The 15,312-nt window shown below is 51.7% G+C and overlaps 5 protein-coding genes across 5 annotated transcripts; 3 read left to right on the top strand and 2 right to left on the bottom strand.

The window, feature by feature from the left end:
* Positions 1-31: 31 nt before the first annotated feature.
* On the bottom strand, positions 32-1,433 carry P153DRAFT_425956 (UPF0029-domain-containing protein; the record flags this gene model as incomplete). Its single annotated transcript, XM_033672576.1, has 2 exons — positions 32-1,209; positions 1,324-1,433. The coding sequence occupies 2 exons, from the start codon at positions 1,431-1,433 to the stop codon at positions 294-296; spliced, it is 1,026 nt and encodes a 341-aa protein (XP_033519986.1). The 3' UTR covers positions 32-293.
* On the top strand, positions 1,417-3,516 carry P153DRAFT_370235 (uncharacterized protein). Its single transcript, XM_033668994.1, has one exon. The coding sequence runs from the start codon at positions 1,822-1,824 to the stop codon at positions 3,358-3,360; it is 1,539 nt and encodes a 512-aa protein (XP_033519987.1). The 5' UTR covers positions 1,417-1,821; the 3' UTR covers positions 3,361-3,516.
* Positions 3,517-3,889: 373 nt separating this feature from the next.
* Positions 3,890-9,235, top strand: P153DRAFT_370236 (uncharacterized protein). Its single transcript, XM_033668995.1, has one exon. It carries the CDS (start codon positions 3,970-3,972, stop codon positions 8,941-8,943), a length of 4,974 nt encoding a protein of 1,657 aa, XP_033519988.1. The 5' UTR covers positions 3,890-3,969; the 3' UTR covers positions 8,944-9,235.
* A 602-nt stretch (positions 9,236-9,837) lies between these two features.
* P153DRAFT_434616 (uncharacterized protein) lies at positions 9,838-11,656 on the bottom strand (the record flags this gene model as incomplete). The annotated part of the gene is made up of 4 exons (XM_033673095.1): positions 9,838-10,234; positions 10,426-10,819; positions 11,057-11,437; positions 11,507-11,656. 4 exons carry the CDS (start codon positions 11,654-11,656, stop codon positions 9,999-10,001), a joined length of 1,161 nt encoding a protein of 386 aa, XP_033519989.1. The 3' UTR covers positions 9,838-9,998.
* Positions 11,657-12,857: 1,201 nt separating this feature from the next.
* Positions 12,858-14,603, top strand: P153DRAFT_389746 (tannase and feruloyl esterase; the record flags this gene model as incomplete). The annotated part of the gene is made up of 4 exons (XM_033670864.1): positions 12,858-13,194; positions 13,259-13,394; positions 13,446-14,486; positions 14,537-14,603. 4 exons carry the CDS (start codon positions 12,858-12,860, stop codon positions 14,601-14,603), a joined length of 1,581 nt encoding a protein of 526 aa, XP_033519990.1.
* Between the last annotated feature and the right edge of the window lie 709 nt (positions 14,604-15,312).

Here is a 15,312-nt window from a genome sequence, read left to right on the forward strand (position 1 = left end):
GTTATGCTAACCTGACATATCGTCGTGTTGCCCAGGGTATAACGTCAGCACGTCAAGGTCGCGAAAAAGTATCGTGGGTTGCGTAGATGCACAAGTTAGTCTCACGTGTCGTCATGACCACTCGACTTGCCAAAGACAAACTATTCGTGCAGAATGGAAACTGGTATGCAGACATGCTATGCTGTGGCTGAAGGCAGGGCGAGCATTATGTTGTGTGTGAAAATGATGATTGTGTATTGTGGCACTTTCTAGCCAACTTCGATATTTGTAGTCGACATCTGCCGCACGATTAATCACTTCTTGCCTTTCTTCTTGGGCTCTCCGTCCTTGCTCTCCTTGGTAAAGCCTCCCAAGACGAGCGCCTCTCTTGCCGCAGTGTTGATGATACGAAAACGGTCCGGGCCAAGGTGAACACCTCCATACCATCTGGTGACTACAAGCATTACATCCCACACATCCATGAGCTGCATCAGGTGCAGCATGCGCCCTCCAGCGGCAGTCTCTCCATCATCATCGCAGTCCTGATAGCTGGTGTCATTCGGGCCTCTGATACGCCATGCAGTCATGTTGTGAGTAGCGCGGGCGGCTTTCTTGTCGGTGGTAAGGAGATGTGCCAAACATTGTTTGGCCTGGGATGGGGAGGAAACAGGAGCGACACGCGCGAGGAAGACAGATTTCTTTTCAGAGATGGGTGGTGCAATGATCCAGGGTGGCTCTGGCCCTAAGTCTGCGTTTTCCGGCGATAGATGCTGGGGTTCTTTCTCTTCTACATGTTGCTCATCCATATGATCCGATAAATGTAAATCTCCTTGCTCTTCTGCTTTCTCTAGGGCTTCTCTTACTTCTTCTATAAGGTCGTAGATGCATGCTTCGCCCGGTCGGTACACCTCCGCCAAAACATCTCTTATGATCTCGACTGCACGACTACCCATTCCCTTAGGGACATCTTGGCCTACGCTCTGTGTGCCCAATATTGATGGCGGAGCGTCGGGATAGTCTGCAGGGAATTCGATGCGTATAGTCACTGAGGTGAGGGAAGGCAGCCTCAAACTGAACAATCTAGCATCTTCATCGATTGGCGAGAGTGTTCCCTCGTCGAAGATTGAATTTATTGAAGTGAGTTCGTCCTGGATGGCATCGTTTGACATGGCGGAGGAAACAGTGATGGGATTGGTGAACACGAGGGGTGCCGTCGCAGAGGAAGGCGCGCTAGACTAGCGTCCTCGTGGAGTTTCGAAAACAACGTCGCGTCTCTGTTGCTCTGCCTCCTGCTCGTTTTTCACCCTTCTGTGCGCCGCCGCCTGCGATATTGCAGCTACCTACCGTCCGTAGCCATGGCGCAGAACGATGATGCTGGACGCGCAAAAACCGTCATGACCATTGCGCAGCTCAAGTTCAAGCAAGCGCTGAAGAAGGAGGAGCTCGAAGCGCATCTCCCGCCCGTCTCCATCGATGCTAGCACGCAGTTCTTCACTCACTTAGATGCTGTTCTCACGCAGAATACGGCCGTGAATGTTCAGGTATCTGACTACAATGCCAACGATATATCCCGGCTGTGAGCAGACTAATGGTGATTGCTAGAAATGCACAGAGTGGATTGTCAAGCACATTGCCCCCTCTAAGGCCCGGATTACAGTACTGGGCGACTACTTGGTCTCCGTATCCAGGTCGATATTTGCGGACCACACCCCGACAACAGCGGCAGCGAAGAAAGCAGCGCGCAACCGCTTTGATGTCTTGCTGGTAGTCAGCGATGTTCTCCATACTGATAGATATCACCAGCGCAGCACTGAGAAGAGCGGCATCTTCGGCAGTGAATCCATGTCGTACATACCCGAGCTTGTCGAGCTGGCAGCTTCATGCGCCGTCAACAAGCAGTCGCCTCTGGAGGAGAAGCTCAGAGCCATGCTCAACTATTGGGCCATCAACCGCGTCATCAGCGCCGAGGACTTCAGGTCGCTCCAAGATAGGGCAGATGAGAGTTTGATGGTAGCCCAAGGCGGCATTCCTGTGCGAAAGCGAAACTACCTCATGCCCGACTATCACGGCGACAGAAGCGCGCCGTGGTACGACCTCCCTGCTGGGTACATGCTGGATCAGATGGTCAAGCATCGCCACCGCCCAATCGACCCCTACCGCATCAAAGTCGCCAAGCTCGACAAGAAACCCGTCTCCCCACATGTGCGCAAGTTGCTCGACGACTACTTTGAGAACATCGACCTCAAACACGTGCCGACCGGCGACAATCCAAGCGGCGAAACGAAGAAATACAAGCTGTGGCTGGACCCCATGGGACAGCTGGTAAAGCGGGACAAGGAGACGGGTGACACGGCAACCGTGTGCAATGGCTATGGATGGTCGCCCAAGTTCTGTCAGGATATGCGAGAACACGGCGTACCTGCGACTATACAGAAGGCGCGGGAGGATGTTCAGCGTATGGAGGAGGCAAGAAACATGGAGAAAATGGATGAGGCGAGAAGTACGGCGAGAAAAGAAGAGAGTCGCGATGTGTCTCAGAAGCGGCGTCCCGAAAGACGTAATTCTCCGTCTCCGCGTCGGCCGTCGTCTTCACACTCGGATTATGGAAGGGGACGAGGCAGAGTCAGTCGCAGTCGTAGCCGTAGCCGTCGCAGGTCCAGCTCTTCCTACGACAGTCGTGACGGGCATGATCAGAGGTCGGACAGCAGAGATCGTGAACAAGGTCGACGGCCACCGCAGCCCTACCACAGAGATCCGTCTCAATCCGGCCCGCAGCGGAATGGCTCCAACGGTCCCAGCCGGAACATCAGTCATGATAGCCCTTCAGGCAACCAGTACCCCCCTCAGCCCCCTCAGAACTACAACCAGGCTTTCTCTCAACCACCACAGCCACCATTCAATGCGCAACCCTTTGTCCCTCCGCCTATGATGCCCAGCCAGCTACTCGGACAGTTTCCCATGCAAAATTTCCCGCCACCTCCTCCTTTGCCATTCCAAGGCCCTGGAAGCTTTCCAGCTGGCGTACCACCACCTCCACCACCGAACTTTAGCGGACCGTTTCCTCCACCGCCACCCAATATGGCTGCAATGCCTAATATTCCGTACAACTTTAACAATCAGATGGGCAACGCGTACGGGAACAACTTTGGTTACGGCAATAATGCGGGGTATAGCCCGAATCAGGGTGGGTATCAGGGTGGTGGACAGAACCAGGGTGGAGGACAGAATCAAGGTGGCTTCCAAGGTGGCAACCAAAATCAAGGCGGCTTCCAAGGTGCACGTGGTGGGTTCAGAGGAAATTTCCAAGGCGGTGGTAACTACACCAATAGAGGTGGTTATGGCGCGCCTCAGCGAGGGCAGCGTGGGGGAAGATGGAATTAGACATCTGAGTGATGACACTGGCAAGGAAATAGGTAAATGGCGGTGACCAAAAAAGGGAAAGGTAAAGGTGTAGTAGGTGAGTAGCTAGACTTAGACCGATGAAAGAACTGGCTCTATCAGGCAAGTGATTTACTGCTCAGCAGGGTCACTTTACAAACACCGAATGAGTCAACGTCAAAGTGATATTGCCTTCACCGTGCTTTTAAGATCATTCGAGGTGACTATTCACACCGTACCTGCGCACCGTTTGCATTGAAGGAATGCAAGCCGCCTTTACCTGCTGCACTGAGAAACGTCGCATCGAACAAACAGCGTTGATCACGCCTTGCACTACAATACTATACCTTTTAGCTCAAAGCCTGCCTTGCTGTATTTACTCGTTTCAACTCGACTCTTTCATATCACGATTAATACCTATACGCGGAACGTGAACGCGAGCGTGACGCGTGAGTGAAATAGACGTCATTGGTCAAGACGAACCCTAGGCAAGTCAACGGCTGGCTCGGACCATCACTCCGACAACAACCTCCGCCAATGTTAAGCAGAACGCCCACTAATCATGGCTACAGTCTTTAATCTTCATTCTGTTTCGTGCCCTCCACCCGTCTAATGGCGTCGTCCAAACGCAAAGGCGCACCATCTTCAAGAGCTTCACCTCCAAAGCGACGGAAGCGCGGGTCTACTAGAGCAACTGCGCAACAACGATACAGGTACACTGAACCTAGTGACAGCGAAGACACCACCGAAGGACCCGAGTTCAAAGCCGACTGCATCTTACAAGAGAGGCGGAGAAACAAGATACTTCAATATCTCGTCAAGTGGGACTGTGTTGACCCCAAGACTGGCAATATCTACGACCCAGAGTGGGTAGACGCCAAAGGGGCGAACGAACTTCTCGTCGCGTCGTGGAAGCAGGAGAAGGCTAAGAGGAGGAGGCAGACAGCAGAGAGTGCATCGCAAACGTCCACATCGGGAAGCACTGCGAGTGCTAGAGGCAAGGCGCAAGCCAGGACGCAACACGCGGATACAGAGGCAGAAGCCCACTCGCCGACGCCACATCCACCACGAGTAGCGAACAAGTCGCGGAGAGCACCTGTCGTTGAGAGTAGCCCTGAGCCAGACACATCACGCTCGTCTTTTGACTCCTCCGCACCCTCTACACCAGCTCGCGCAGCACGACCTAGTGAGTCTGCGACTCGTATATCACCGCGCGTACGAGTTGTTCCTAGGGGGGACAGCTTCGAACCAGGCGACTTCGACGCGTACTCGCAGCTTCCCGACACACAAACACAAACCCAAGAGAGCAACCTCGACAGCTCGCAGCTGTTCGCCGTATCACGAAACAACTTATCTCCGGGTATCGTGCCGGATTCGCAAAGCTCGGCGGGCGAAGCGAGCTACGTCCTCACGACACAGGCGACTGGCACACAGCTACAGAGTACAGGCACAAGCGGGGAGCACGAGGACGTAGAAGAGGAGGACTCGGGCTTACTTGACATTGATCGAGAAACGTCGCGCAGCCCCTCGCCTGCTCTGTCAATTCCTGAAACAATCGAAGGTACGGAGTGTGTCGAGGACGAGCAGAGCCAAAGGGAAATCGCGGGACTCGAGCTGGAGAGAGAGGTACCAGACACAATTGAGATTGGTGAGGATACGGAACAAGCTGTCCACACATCTGTCGAAGAGGAGCTACAAGAAAACGGCATCGAAAGTGTTCTTAGTTCTGCGGAAGGTGCACCAAAGCCTGTTGTGCAGCCAGAAAGTCAGTGGCAAGCGGAAGACACCACTACCCAGGAGGACATTGTTCGGGCCGAGAACGAAGCAGTCAAAGTCCGCCTGGACGTTTCATCAAAGACAGCAGTGCACTTAGAAAGCCAAGTGGAGATCGACAATACTACGGCCCTAGATCATTCCGAACTACTTGATTCTACCGCAGAAGTTGCGCCGCCTGACGAAGAAAGCACATCTCAGGACGTCGTGCAATTGCAGGATCAGCACCAAGGCCACGCGAATATTCCTCTGGAGCATCCTGTGCAAGTTGATCACATTCAAAGTCTTCCGCAGTTCGCCCAAAAGGTTACGTCGCAAGCCGTTGTACCAGCGGATAGTCAAGAGGAAGACGACTGTTCCACGCAGGAGGAGACACTTCTTGAGTCCGTCGAGGTTGTTGTGGACGCGGCCCAGGAAGTCGCTTTCCAACGACAAGAAAGTGAGACAAGTGAATCTATCACGCAAGACGAGAATCAAGTATTAGTCGCAGAATCACAGGTTTCGCCTCACGAGAGTTTTATCGGTGTTGACATCGGCCCCGCTCAAGTCAAGCAGCTCGTTGGCACAAACAAACAGAGCAATACAAGAGAACCTCGAAATACGGTTGTCGAGGCACACGGACCTCAGCCGTCCCAAACGATTGGTCGCGACAGCCAATCGACCGAGCAATCGGTAACTCAGGACGTTTCACAGTTCCCATTCCACTCACAACTCCCACTTCACGACTTGAGATCACAGCAATCTAAGAACATCTTGCCTACTGATAAGCTTGGCATTTCTTGGGAGCGAAAGGTTGCAAGTCGTACTGCAATCGCCGAGACTAGCGCGAGGCTGAAGGACGCATTTGTACACGGTCATAAAAGTGCAATTGATCCACTAGATTCTCGCAGCCTGCATCAGTCGTTGGTTCAGCGCCCGTTGAAGCCAGAGAACCGACTGGACGACTTGCTTAGTGGACTACCTCAATCTGAGCACGTTCGCGGTCAATCGCCGTCATCGATACAGAACAGACTCGAATCGGCTGCTCAGACAGTGAACGCGCTACAAGTTGTGTCGGAAGAGGTTGCCGAGCCTTCGCAGCCGCCTCGCTCAACTGGACAATCAACACAGGCCCGCGAGCAAAACGCGCAGATCGTGCCAACAGGCATTTATCTTGGCACGCAAGAGGACACGACAGACAGCCTTGCTCGATCACGTTCATCATCACGCCACGACTCCTCACAAGAGACGCCAGAGCGTTGCCTAAAATCCGTGGAACTCAGTTCGTCACCTATACCGCATCCACCAGGCCATTCGCTTAACACGTTCGAGTCCAACGTCCCACCTAGGTTCACGACGCCGGCGCCCACATCATCCGTATCTACAATGGAGAACCAGGATGCGAGTAAGTCTGTCGAGCAACGGCTCAAACAGATATTGGACAAGAAGCACGCCGACAAACCTTTCATACCTTCGAGACGATCAATAGCTAGACCGACTGCGTCGCCAGCTTCGACGCCTAGGCCCGTGTCTGCGATTCTAGAAGGTACAAGAAGTCCCTCAATCGTTCCCGACAGAGCACCTGTGCCTCAAGTCCAGACCAGCCTAAGAACTGTGGTGTTTGCGAATAATGGAGAGATTCCAGCGGAAGAGTCGGAAACGACAACACAACTAGAGCCCATCCTCACCCCTCGACTCGAGCAACCCACGAATGTACTGCCTGACCAAGCTACTACTTCCACGCACGAGGGAACTGCGCTCATCGACGCGGTCACAGACAAGGACGTGCCGCCACAAGACCTCCTCGTACCTGAACATGAACACAACATAATTCAGGGATTTGCCGCGCCTTTGGACCCTTCTGCTGGCATGCAAACTGACGATGAAGAGTTGAGCGACGCCGATGATAACGAGAGCCTTCTGAACGATGATTTGTCCCTTGGCAGGGAGGAGTATATCGTGCCCCTCTTCATCAAAAATCGCCAGCGCGGAATGTATGTTGAGCATATGAAGCTAAAAAAGGATCTTGTGGACGGGTTTCTGAAAGACCCGCTAGACTTCGAACCTTTCAGTGAAATAGTTGGTGTGCTCGATCACTTGAAATCCGTTGAGACCCATATCGACCTCGTCTTCGCCGAAGCCGAATCAACAGACGCGTATTCGGCCACACAAGTCGAACACGCGGCGCAATTTGGACTCAATAACTCTATCAAATTCAGTTTCTTGCACACACTATTCTATGAATTGCGAGACCATGGAAAGCACGTTGTTCTTGTTATTGAACAGAACAATGACGCCTTATTTTCCATCATCGAGACGTTCTGCAAAGCGAAATTCATCGGGTATCGCATGCCAACGAAGGGCAAGCAGGCTAACCCGGCGAATATCGTAGGCGATTTGAAGGTCACAGTGTTATCGAGTGGAGATTCACCTATCATACGCGTTGCCGACTTGATCGTATGTCTCGACGGTGTACAACAAGCAGAGCAAATCCGGCAAAAGAGCTGGTCTGCGGCACCTGACTCTGGCTCTGGCTCTGGTCTTGCACCAATCATTCATCTAGTAATACCCAGGACGGTTGGGCACATCGAGCGCTACATCTCGTCTACGCTTGACGCCAGGATACGTGTCCATACTATTCTGGCAAGCCTAGCACAGATGCGCGAAGAAGTCGGAACACCAATTGACAATGATACACCGCGGGCGCCTATCGCTGCTACGCAAGTAGCCGAGTGGCTTATTGCTGAGAACAACGATCGGGGCTTACACTGGCCTTTACCTTCTATAGGAAGTGTCAAGGACGTGATCGAGTTTCAGACGCAGGTTTCACAGGCATCCACGACGGAATCGACAGCGGATTCGACAACGGAATCGCCGGCCCCTGAGCGCTTGAAACGACCGCTAGACGATGAAGAACTCGATCCGGTAAAACGGATGCGCTTCACTCCACAGCCACCCCACGCTATGCCCAGCTCAATCGTGGGTCTCGGGAATGAGATCACTCACGTTAGTGACTCGATGCCAGGCACTGCAGTAGACGAGGTTTCAAGGCTGCGCGAAGAACTAGCACGCATAGAGGACGCCCACAAACAAGAGCGTGCCGCCGCTCGTAAGGCAGAAGAGCAGCGGTTCCGCGAACATGAAGCGTTGTGGGATAACCGACAAACAGTTTATGAGGATCAAACTCGTGATTACCGTGCTCTACTTAGCACAAGCAAGACCAAGGACACCAAGCTCGAAACAGCGAACAAGACCATCGAAACTTTGCGAGAGCGCCTTGCTACACGCACAACGGAAAGCCAGGCTTTCAGCGCGCGGCTAGAGGAGCAACTAAACCTATCTCTCCTGAACGAAGACGAGAGGATCTCGAAATTCGCACGCCAGGATAAAGACCTCGCACAGGCATGCCTCGACCGCGACCGCGCCCTCAAATCCTCACAGTCCACCGACGCCCTCCACGAATACACAAAAGAACAGTATCGCCTCGCGCAAGACGCCGCCTCCAGTGCCTCAGCGCGCATAACCGCGCTCGAGAGTGAGAACGCTAAACTCGCGCGCCAGGCTTCCAGCGAGACAACGCGCCTTAGGCAATTGCACCTCGATCACCGCGGCCGGGATTTAGAACAGCAGCTCAAGAGTGAAAAGGCTGCAAATTCGAATCTGAAGCGCATCCTGGCGCAGAAGGAAGATGAGATCTCCAGGCTGAGAAGTTCGGGGGCGGGCAGAATGGGCGTGGGGACTCGCGCGAGTAGTGCTACGCCGCAGCCTACCAAGACGCGCTCGAGGGCTGCGAGTCCGTTGGGGGGCAGACTGAGTAGTTTGAGGAATGGGTAGTGCGGTGCGGTGGAGAGGGGGTGGGCTCGCTAGAGATTTTACGATATACCATGATGTGGGGATCTTGCATTCAGGATCCGGATTTGGCGGGTTCGGTTTACTGGGGACTTGGGTTCCGAGATGATGAATGCATTGGAGATGGATATTGCTAGTTTAGCCTTGGCTTGGCTGATGGGCTGAGGAGGTGACTTGTCTAGAAACTCTTGTCAAACCATGTTTTCATGTCTTCCCCCCAAACGTCAATGACTGGACAATGGCTGGGTTGATGACATAAATATACTCTCTCTCCCCGAATCTCCCCTATTCACACACGCCATGCACTGCTAACTTTCTTTTTGCCTGTCTTCACCTCCATCCTGCGGCCTGTCGTTTGGGGAACCCCCCCAGACATGCTGAGCCGCACAAGAACAACATCATAATAGCCTTGCCGCGTAAACACACCAATTCTAGGATATCACAAAGGGCGCGATTACGCGGGGCTTTTCTAGCCTTGGTTTTAGTCTATGTAGAAAATACTATGTGAGCAGGGGGCTTTTCGTTTCTGGGTTGATGGACACTGGTGAGAGTGCGAGACTCTTTGTCCCACACCCAAAAACTTCCCAGTTCTTTTGTCGGGGGATGGCTGAATCGTTGTGGTCGGGGCAAGGGGAATGAAAGACGCATCTGCTTGTCTAAAATGTGAATGCAGTAGACTAAGCCCTTCTAGATTCTGTACCACGCAGAGTTCGTTACACTAACACACTAATTGTATTTGTAGCCTGTTTGTGACTTCTAGACTATATTCATCGGAATTGCATGTGCAGCCAGAGCTTATGAGTTCATATATTGTAGAATAACAGTACCAACGTTAGCCCTCCAGGCTATACAATATAAGTAAGAGGAGTGGATGTCGCAGTGGGACAACATGAATGGAAAGAGTAGCAGAACGCCCTGAGGGTTGTGGTATTGACTATTGGTTCGAAGCCTCCGACCCAAACGACGGTGTGAGTGAGCCGGGACAATTCTGATCAAAATGGAGCCACGTCAACGGCTGCGAATCCCTCTTTCAATGCTCTTCATAGAGCATGGTAGTAAATTGGAGTAGAAGTCTTCTTCGAGTCCCGCCTGTCGACCTGATATCCGCAAGATATTCCTGGGTGATCGGAACCGGCATCTGAGTCCTCGAGGGTGCTGAAGGTGTGCATCATTCCGTCCTGTATAAGCGTCTGTGTCCCCTCTACCGAGAAGAAGATAAGATTCTCGATTGACAGGGGAGCTGAAAACTTCACACGACCAACTCCCTGCCCCAGTTCTCTGTGTGTGTTCACACAGGAACCACACGGCAATGGCGAATAGGCTCAAAAGATGTCTTCGTATATCTTCCATATCCTTGCGGCACAATGAACTGGCCCTCGATGTCTCATTTCTTGGTCACCCCATCTTCCTCAGGCGGCGCTACACTCATATCACTGTATCCCAACGTTCATCATCCTGCCGACATACCCTCACTCGTGACATGGATTTCCGTTGTCTCCAAAATGCGGAACTCATCTTCCCTCTTTTTACTTTTCGCGGTGTAGTTCTTCATGTGGTACCCATTACCGGTCCCTGAATGGCTGTAGGAGAAGGCGGTTGATCTTTCTGACTTGTAATTTGGATGTCGAATGCGGCGGAGAGCGTGCAATGCCGGTCGCATGACAACCAGCGTTGCCACCCAGATACCGACGTCCATCTCAACTACTGCTAGGCAGTTGGGCGCGATGTGGGCGTACTGCGGTTCGGTTTTGGTCAGGGGGTCTGGATAAAACATGATGACGAAACGTGCAATAGTTAAACCGGTATGGACGAGACCGAGGAGGATAAGTGCGAGTAGTTGCTTGACTTCGGGGCGGTGTTTCTTGAGCTTGATCAATGTGGGGATTGGCAGGGTGATGACCATGGCTGACGTGATTAGATTGAAGACTGCAGTGCTGTGGAGATGAATGAAACGTTAGTAACGCTCGAGATGTTGAAAAGAGAACGGAACTAGCTGATGAAGCTGCGGAAGTGCGTGCATTATGCTGCAGTGGGAAAATAGGGGCTTACTACTGTAGTGTCAGCTCTATGCTTTGTCTTAGATTTACTTCAAGCTTACCCTCATGCGGAACTCTGTCAAGTCGATGCATGTTCCATCAACTTTTTTGTTCCACGTCTTGCTAATGGGCGTGCACTGGAAGTTACTAATCAGGAATGCAGAGCCATATGCGCCGACGATCAGTAAGATAGTCCCCCAGATAGCAACTCTCGTGACCCTGATGACAGGATCGGTGGAGGTAGAGCACATCGCGCGGTATAGCAAACACAGAGACAGCTTGGACAGTGGCGTGGTGAGTTTGAACACGACCTGATTGACGAATGACAGCTTCGATGGCCACTCCGAAGTGCGTAGGTGAGCAGGGATATCTGCTTTTGCTGTCCCGTAGTCGAATTCGATGACAAGGATGAGCTGAATGGCGCTTTGGATTATGGCGCACGTCTGGAGCATCGTATCAGCAACCCTCAAACCAAAGACCAGATTGAACTATCCAGAAGAGTAAAGACATACCATAGCAGCTATCAAGCAAGTGTCGGAAGCATCGTGCTTCCCTTGCCGCAACCGGAACCACACTCGCACGCTCAGAGTAGCAAGCGCTATGAACCCGAAAACAACGGTGATAATGACCAACTGATATCCGATTGGTTCCAGGTCGGCCATCTTGGTATTTATGTTGAAGGAAGACAACTGTTTGCTTCTCGACTGTCGCCGTTGTAGGTAGAAGTTTGCAAGAAGTGAATCAAAGGAAACGGCGCATTCTCGCTCCGAGCGTACTGCATACGTTATGGCTTCTCTAGATCAACCTAAAAGCCGGGATTGATATTTCTGGGTGTGTCTACTACGTGCATTTGCTATATTACATCCTTACCCACTCCGCAGCATGCACCCAGCCTAGCCGTGTTCGATTGGTGCAAGCCATATGCCGTTCAGAACTTGAGAGCAAGCTAGGTAATCCTTCACCTTCCTCTCCGGCAGCAATCCCGAGTTATGCAGGGTTGACGAGGTGGTTCGAATCTGTATTCTGTGCTTCTAGTGGATCTTCATATCGCAGGCTGACCGTTGTGTTACCCGTTCGGAAGGCGTCAGCCTATAGTGCTTATGTGAGTGCCCTGTTGTCGTTGATCGTCATGCGTAAGGCCAGCTGATAGCTCAAGAGACCCGAACAACCAGTATTCCTTTCGCAAAATCCTTCACCTCACATGTATGTTGGGGAAATGCAGATGGTGTGACCCGTCCAAGACCTCTAAAGGGTCGATCGGAGAGGCTTCTCAAGGGGGTTCGGATGGTCCCGTATATACAATACCCAGGAGATTAGACGTGATAATTTTTCCAGCGGTTTCCAGCGGCTTGGAAACGTCAGTGTCGTTGGTGGAGAGAATTTCGGGGGCTCGTGATAATAAATTTCCGTAGCCGGGGTCACTGACGGTCGTACAGAATTACCCTGGCAGTAGCGAACGCCCTTTAACCGTCTCACCGGCTCCTCGCGAACTTCCCATCTGACGTCCGATTCAGGCCAAATTCAACGTAAGCGCATACAAAAGAGCCTGTGTCTTGAAGTACGCGTCCTAAACAAACGCAACATCAACAATCATGGTGAGATTCGCCGTGCTTCATTCAACTAGCCACTAGAGTTCCGAAAGGATTGCCTTCCTGGTCTCTCATTCCGGCCAACACCCACAACGTGAACCATTTTGCTTATCGACAAGACACCTAAGATTGCGGCTCGCAAGCGCGATTGCGGCATCGCTTGGACAAGGGTTCGCGGCAGCGTGATGCACGCAAGGTCCCCGTTATAAAACTATTGTGTGCCTATTCATCTGCTCAGTCAAGCCGCGGGAAAGCTGCTTCATTGTTGGCCACCATGTTCGCGACTTTGCTCTCCGTCTCTCTCCTTGCGCTGTCACAGACCGCTGCGGCTTCGACAGCATTTGAGGAGAAATGTCTTGCGTTCAGACCTGAGAAGTACATTGATGGCGCAACGCGCAACGTTCTTCAATACGTTACTGCGGGCACGACGTTGACGTTTCCTGACAACGACGTGACATGCAATCGTGCTAGTCAGGCCGTTTCGGCAGACTTGTGCCGTATTGCTCTATCGATCAAGACATCCAAATCATCAAACATCACATTCGAAGCGTGGTTTCCAGAAGATTGGTCAGGTCGTTTTTTGGCAACTGGAAACGGCGGCATTGATGGATGTGAGTTGGGAAATCAGTTGTCGGGGCACTCAAACATCGAAACTGACACTCTCAACCAACCTAGGCATCAAGTACGAAGACCTCGCATACGGCTCTCTCAATGGGTTTGCCACCGTTGGAGCAAACAATGGCAAGAATGGCACTACGGGAGTAGCGTTTCTCAATAGTCCAGAGACCGTGGTTGACTTTGCCTGGCGCTCGTAAGGCCACCATCTCCATTTGTTTTCGTCCGTATACTTACCAATTCCCAGTCTACATACGAGCGTCGAGACAGGCAAAAAACTGTCAAAGAAGCTATACAAGGAGAGTCACACGAAGTCATACTACTTAGGCTGCTCTCTGGGCGGCCGCCAAGGTATCAAGAGCGCAGAAAAGTTTCCCAAAGATTTCGATGGCATCGTCGCCGGTGCCCCAGGCGTCGACTTCAACAACCTGGTGTCCTGGCGCGCCCGTTTCTACACAATCACCGGTCCAAGCACCGGCCCCAACTTCATCCCCGCGACAGCATGGAAGACGTGGATTCACGAAGAGGTGCTGCGCCAGTGCGACACTATCGACAAGGTCAAGGACGGTATCATCGAAGACCCCGCTTTGTGCAAGTTTGACCCATCAACACTACTTTGCGGCCGCAACACCACTGCCAATTGTCTAAACCAGAACCAGGTCCACCAGATTAACACTATTTTCAGCGATTACAAGTATCCGACCGGACAACTGATCTTTCCTGCCATGCAGCCGGGTAGCGAAATCAATGCTGTGGATCGATTGTACGCCGGTGCCCCGTTCCCCTACTCAGAAGATTGGTTCAAGTATGTCGTCTTCAATAACCCCCTCTGGAACGCGTCTACGTTCGACTTCTTGGCCGTACGCGCAGCAGAGTTGCTCAATCCTGGAGATATCCGCACCTACCCATCCGAGTTGCCTGGGTTCGAGCGCCGAGGCGGAAAGCTGCTTATGTACCACGGCCAGCAGGACAATCAAATCACAGCGTTCAATACAAATCGCTTCTATGAACACCTGCGGGGCCGCAGAAGCTACGAGTCAATGGATGAGTGGACACGGTTCTTCAGAGTTTCGGGCATGTTCCACTGCAACTCTGGACCCGGTGCCTGGGTCCTTGGTCAAGGCGGAAATGCTGCGCAAAACGGTATTGCGTTTGATAGGCAACACAGCGTTCTCAAAGCCATGGTGGACTGGGTAGAGAAGGATGTCGCACCACAATACATCGAGGGTACTAAATTCGTCAACGATACCGTGTCGTTGGGTGTGGATTTCACGCGTCGCCATTGCAAGTAAGTACATGATGGGGCGATATCAAGATTCAGCAAACTAACGACCATAGGTTTCCAGCACGCAACACATATGTGGGTGGCGACTATAAGAAACCCTCGAGTTGGGAGTGCAAATGAATCTATCCTGAACTACCAGGGTTTATACATCAATCACAATGCTTAATTGTTCCTATGTGACTTTGTACACTGCTTCAATTTGATCAACCATGAATCTATAACATGAGAAGAGACGTCGCTGAAGAAGTTAAATGCAAATAACTGACAAATTCGCGACATAAGGTAAACAGTATGAGCAGCAGCGACAATGTGCGATAACTTTTCACTGTATAAGGTGAAATTGCCCCAACATTCAATTCTTTTTATGATGTGCTTTTGGACCTTCTCAAAACATAATTCCAGCACAAGCCTTGCAAATGAGTATGTAACTGACATGGCCTCCGAACTAATTTTCGCAGGTTCAGTCACGGGTGACGACATAAAATGAATTCAGCCTAGGCTAACGAAGTAAATGCACGCTCTTTTTGGAACGCATGCGACGTTACCACATCAACTGTTATGCTATTGTCTTCAGACTGGTCTATACACTTAGTTATGTAATCGAGGTAGGTATAAGCAAGAACACAGTTAACGCCACGCGATGTGTCGCCATCTTGTTACTGTAGTACACAATTGCGCTCGTTCTGGAACAGGCTCAAGAGATGAGTTACATACCAGCCTACCTTCACTGTCGTTCGACCGTGATACTTCTCATCTTGTTAATGATAGAAGTTGAGCCTTCTAGAATTTGCACGCGCGTGTACCGGTTGATCTCGATATATATTAGTCA

Source organism: Dothidotthia symphoricarpi, assembly GCF_010015815.1.
Source record: "Dothidotthia symphoricarpi CBS 119687 unplaced genomic scaffold P153scaffold_20, whole genome shotgun sequence".
In the NCBI taxonomy this organism is placed as follows: domain Eukaryota; kingdom Fungi; phylum Ascomycota; class Dothideomycetes; order Pleosporales; family Dothidotthiaceae; genus Dothidotthia; species Dothidotthia symphoricarpi.

What these genes read in the sequence shown, in the direction of transcription:
- P153DRAFT_370235 (XM_033668994.1), top strand. Translation starts at nt 1,822, where the DNA reads ATGTCGTACATACCCGAGCTTGTCGAGCTGGCAGCTTCATGCGCCGTC.
- P153DRAFT_370236 (XM_033668995.1), top strand. Translation starts at nt 3,970, where the DNA reads ATGGCGTCGTCCAAACGCAAAGGCGCACCATCTTCAAGAGCTTCACCT.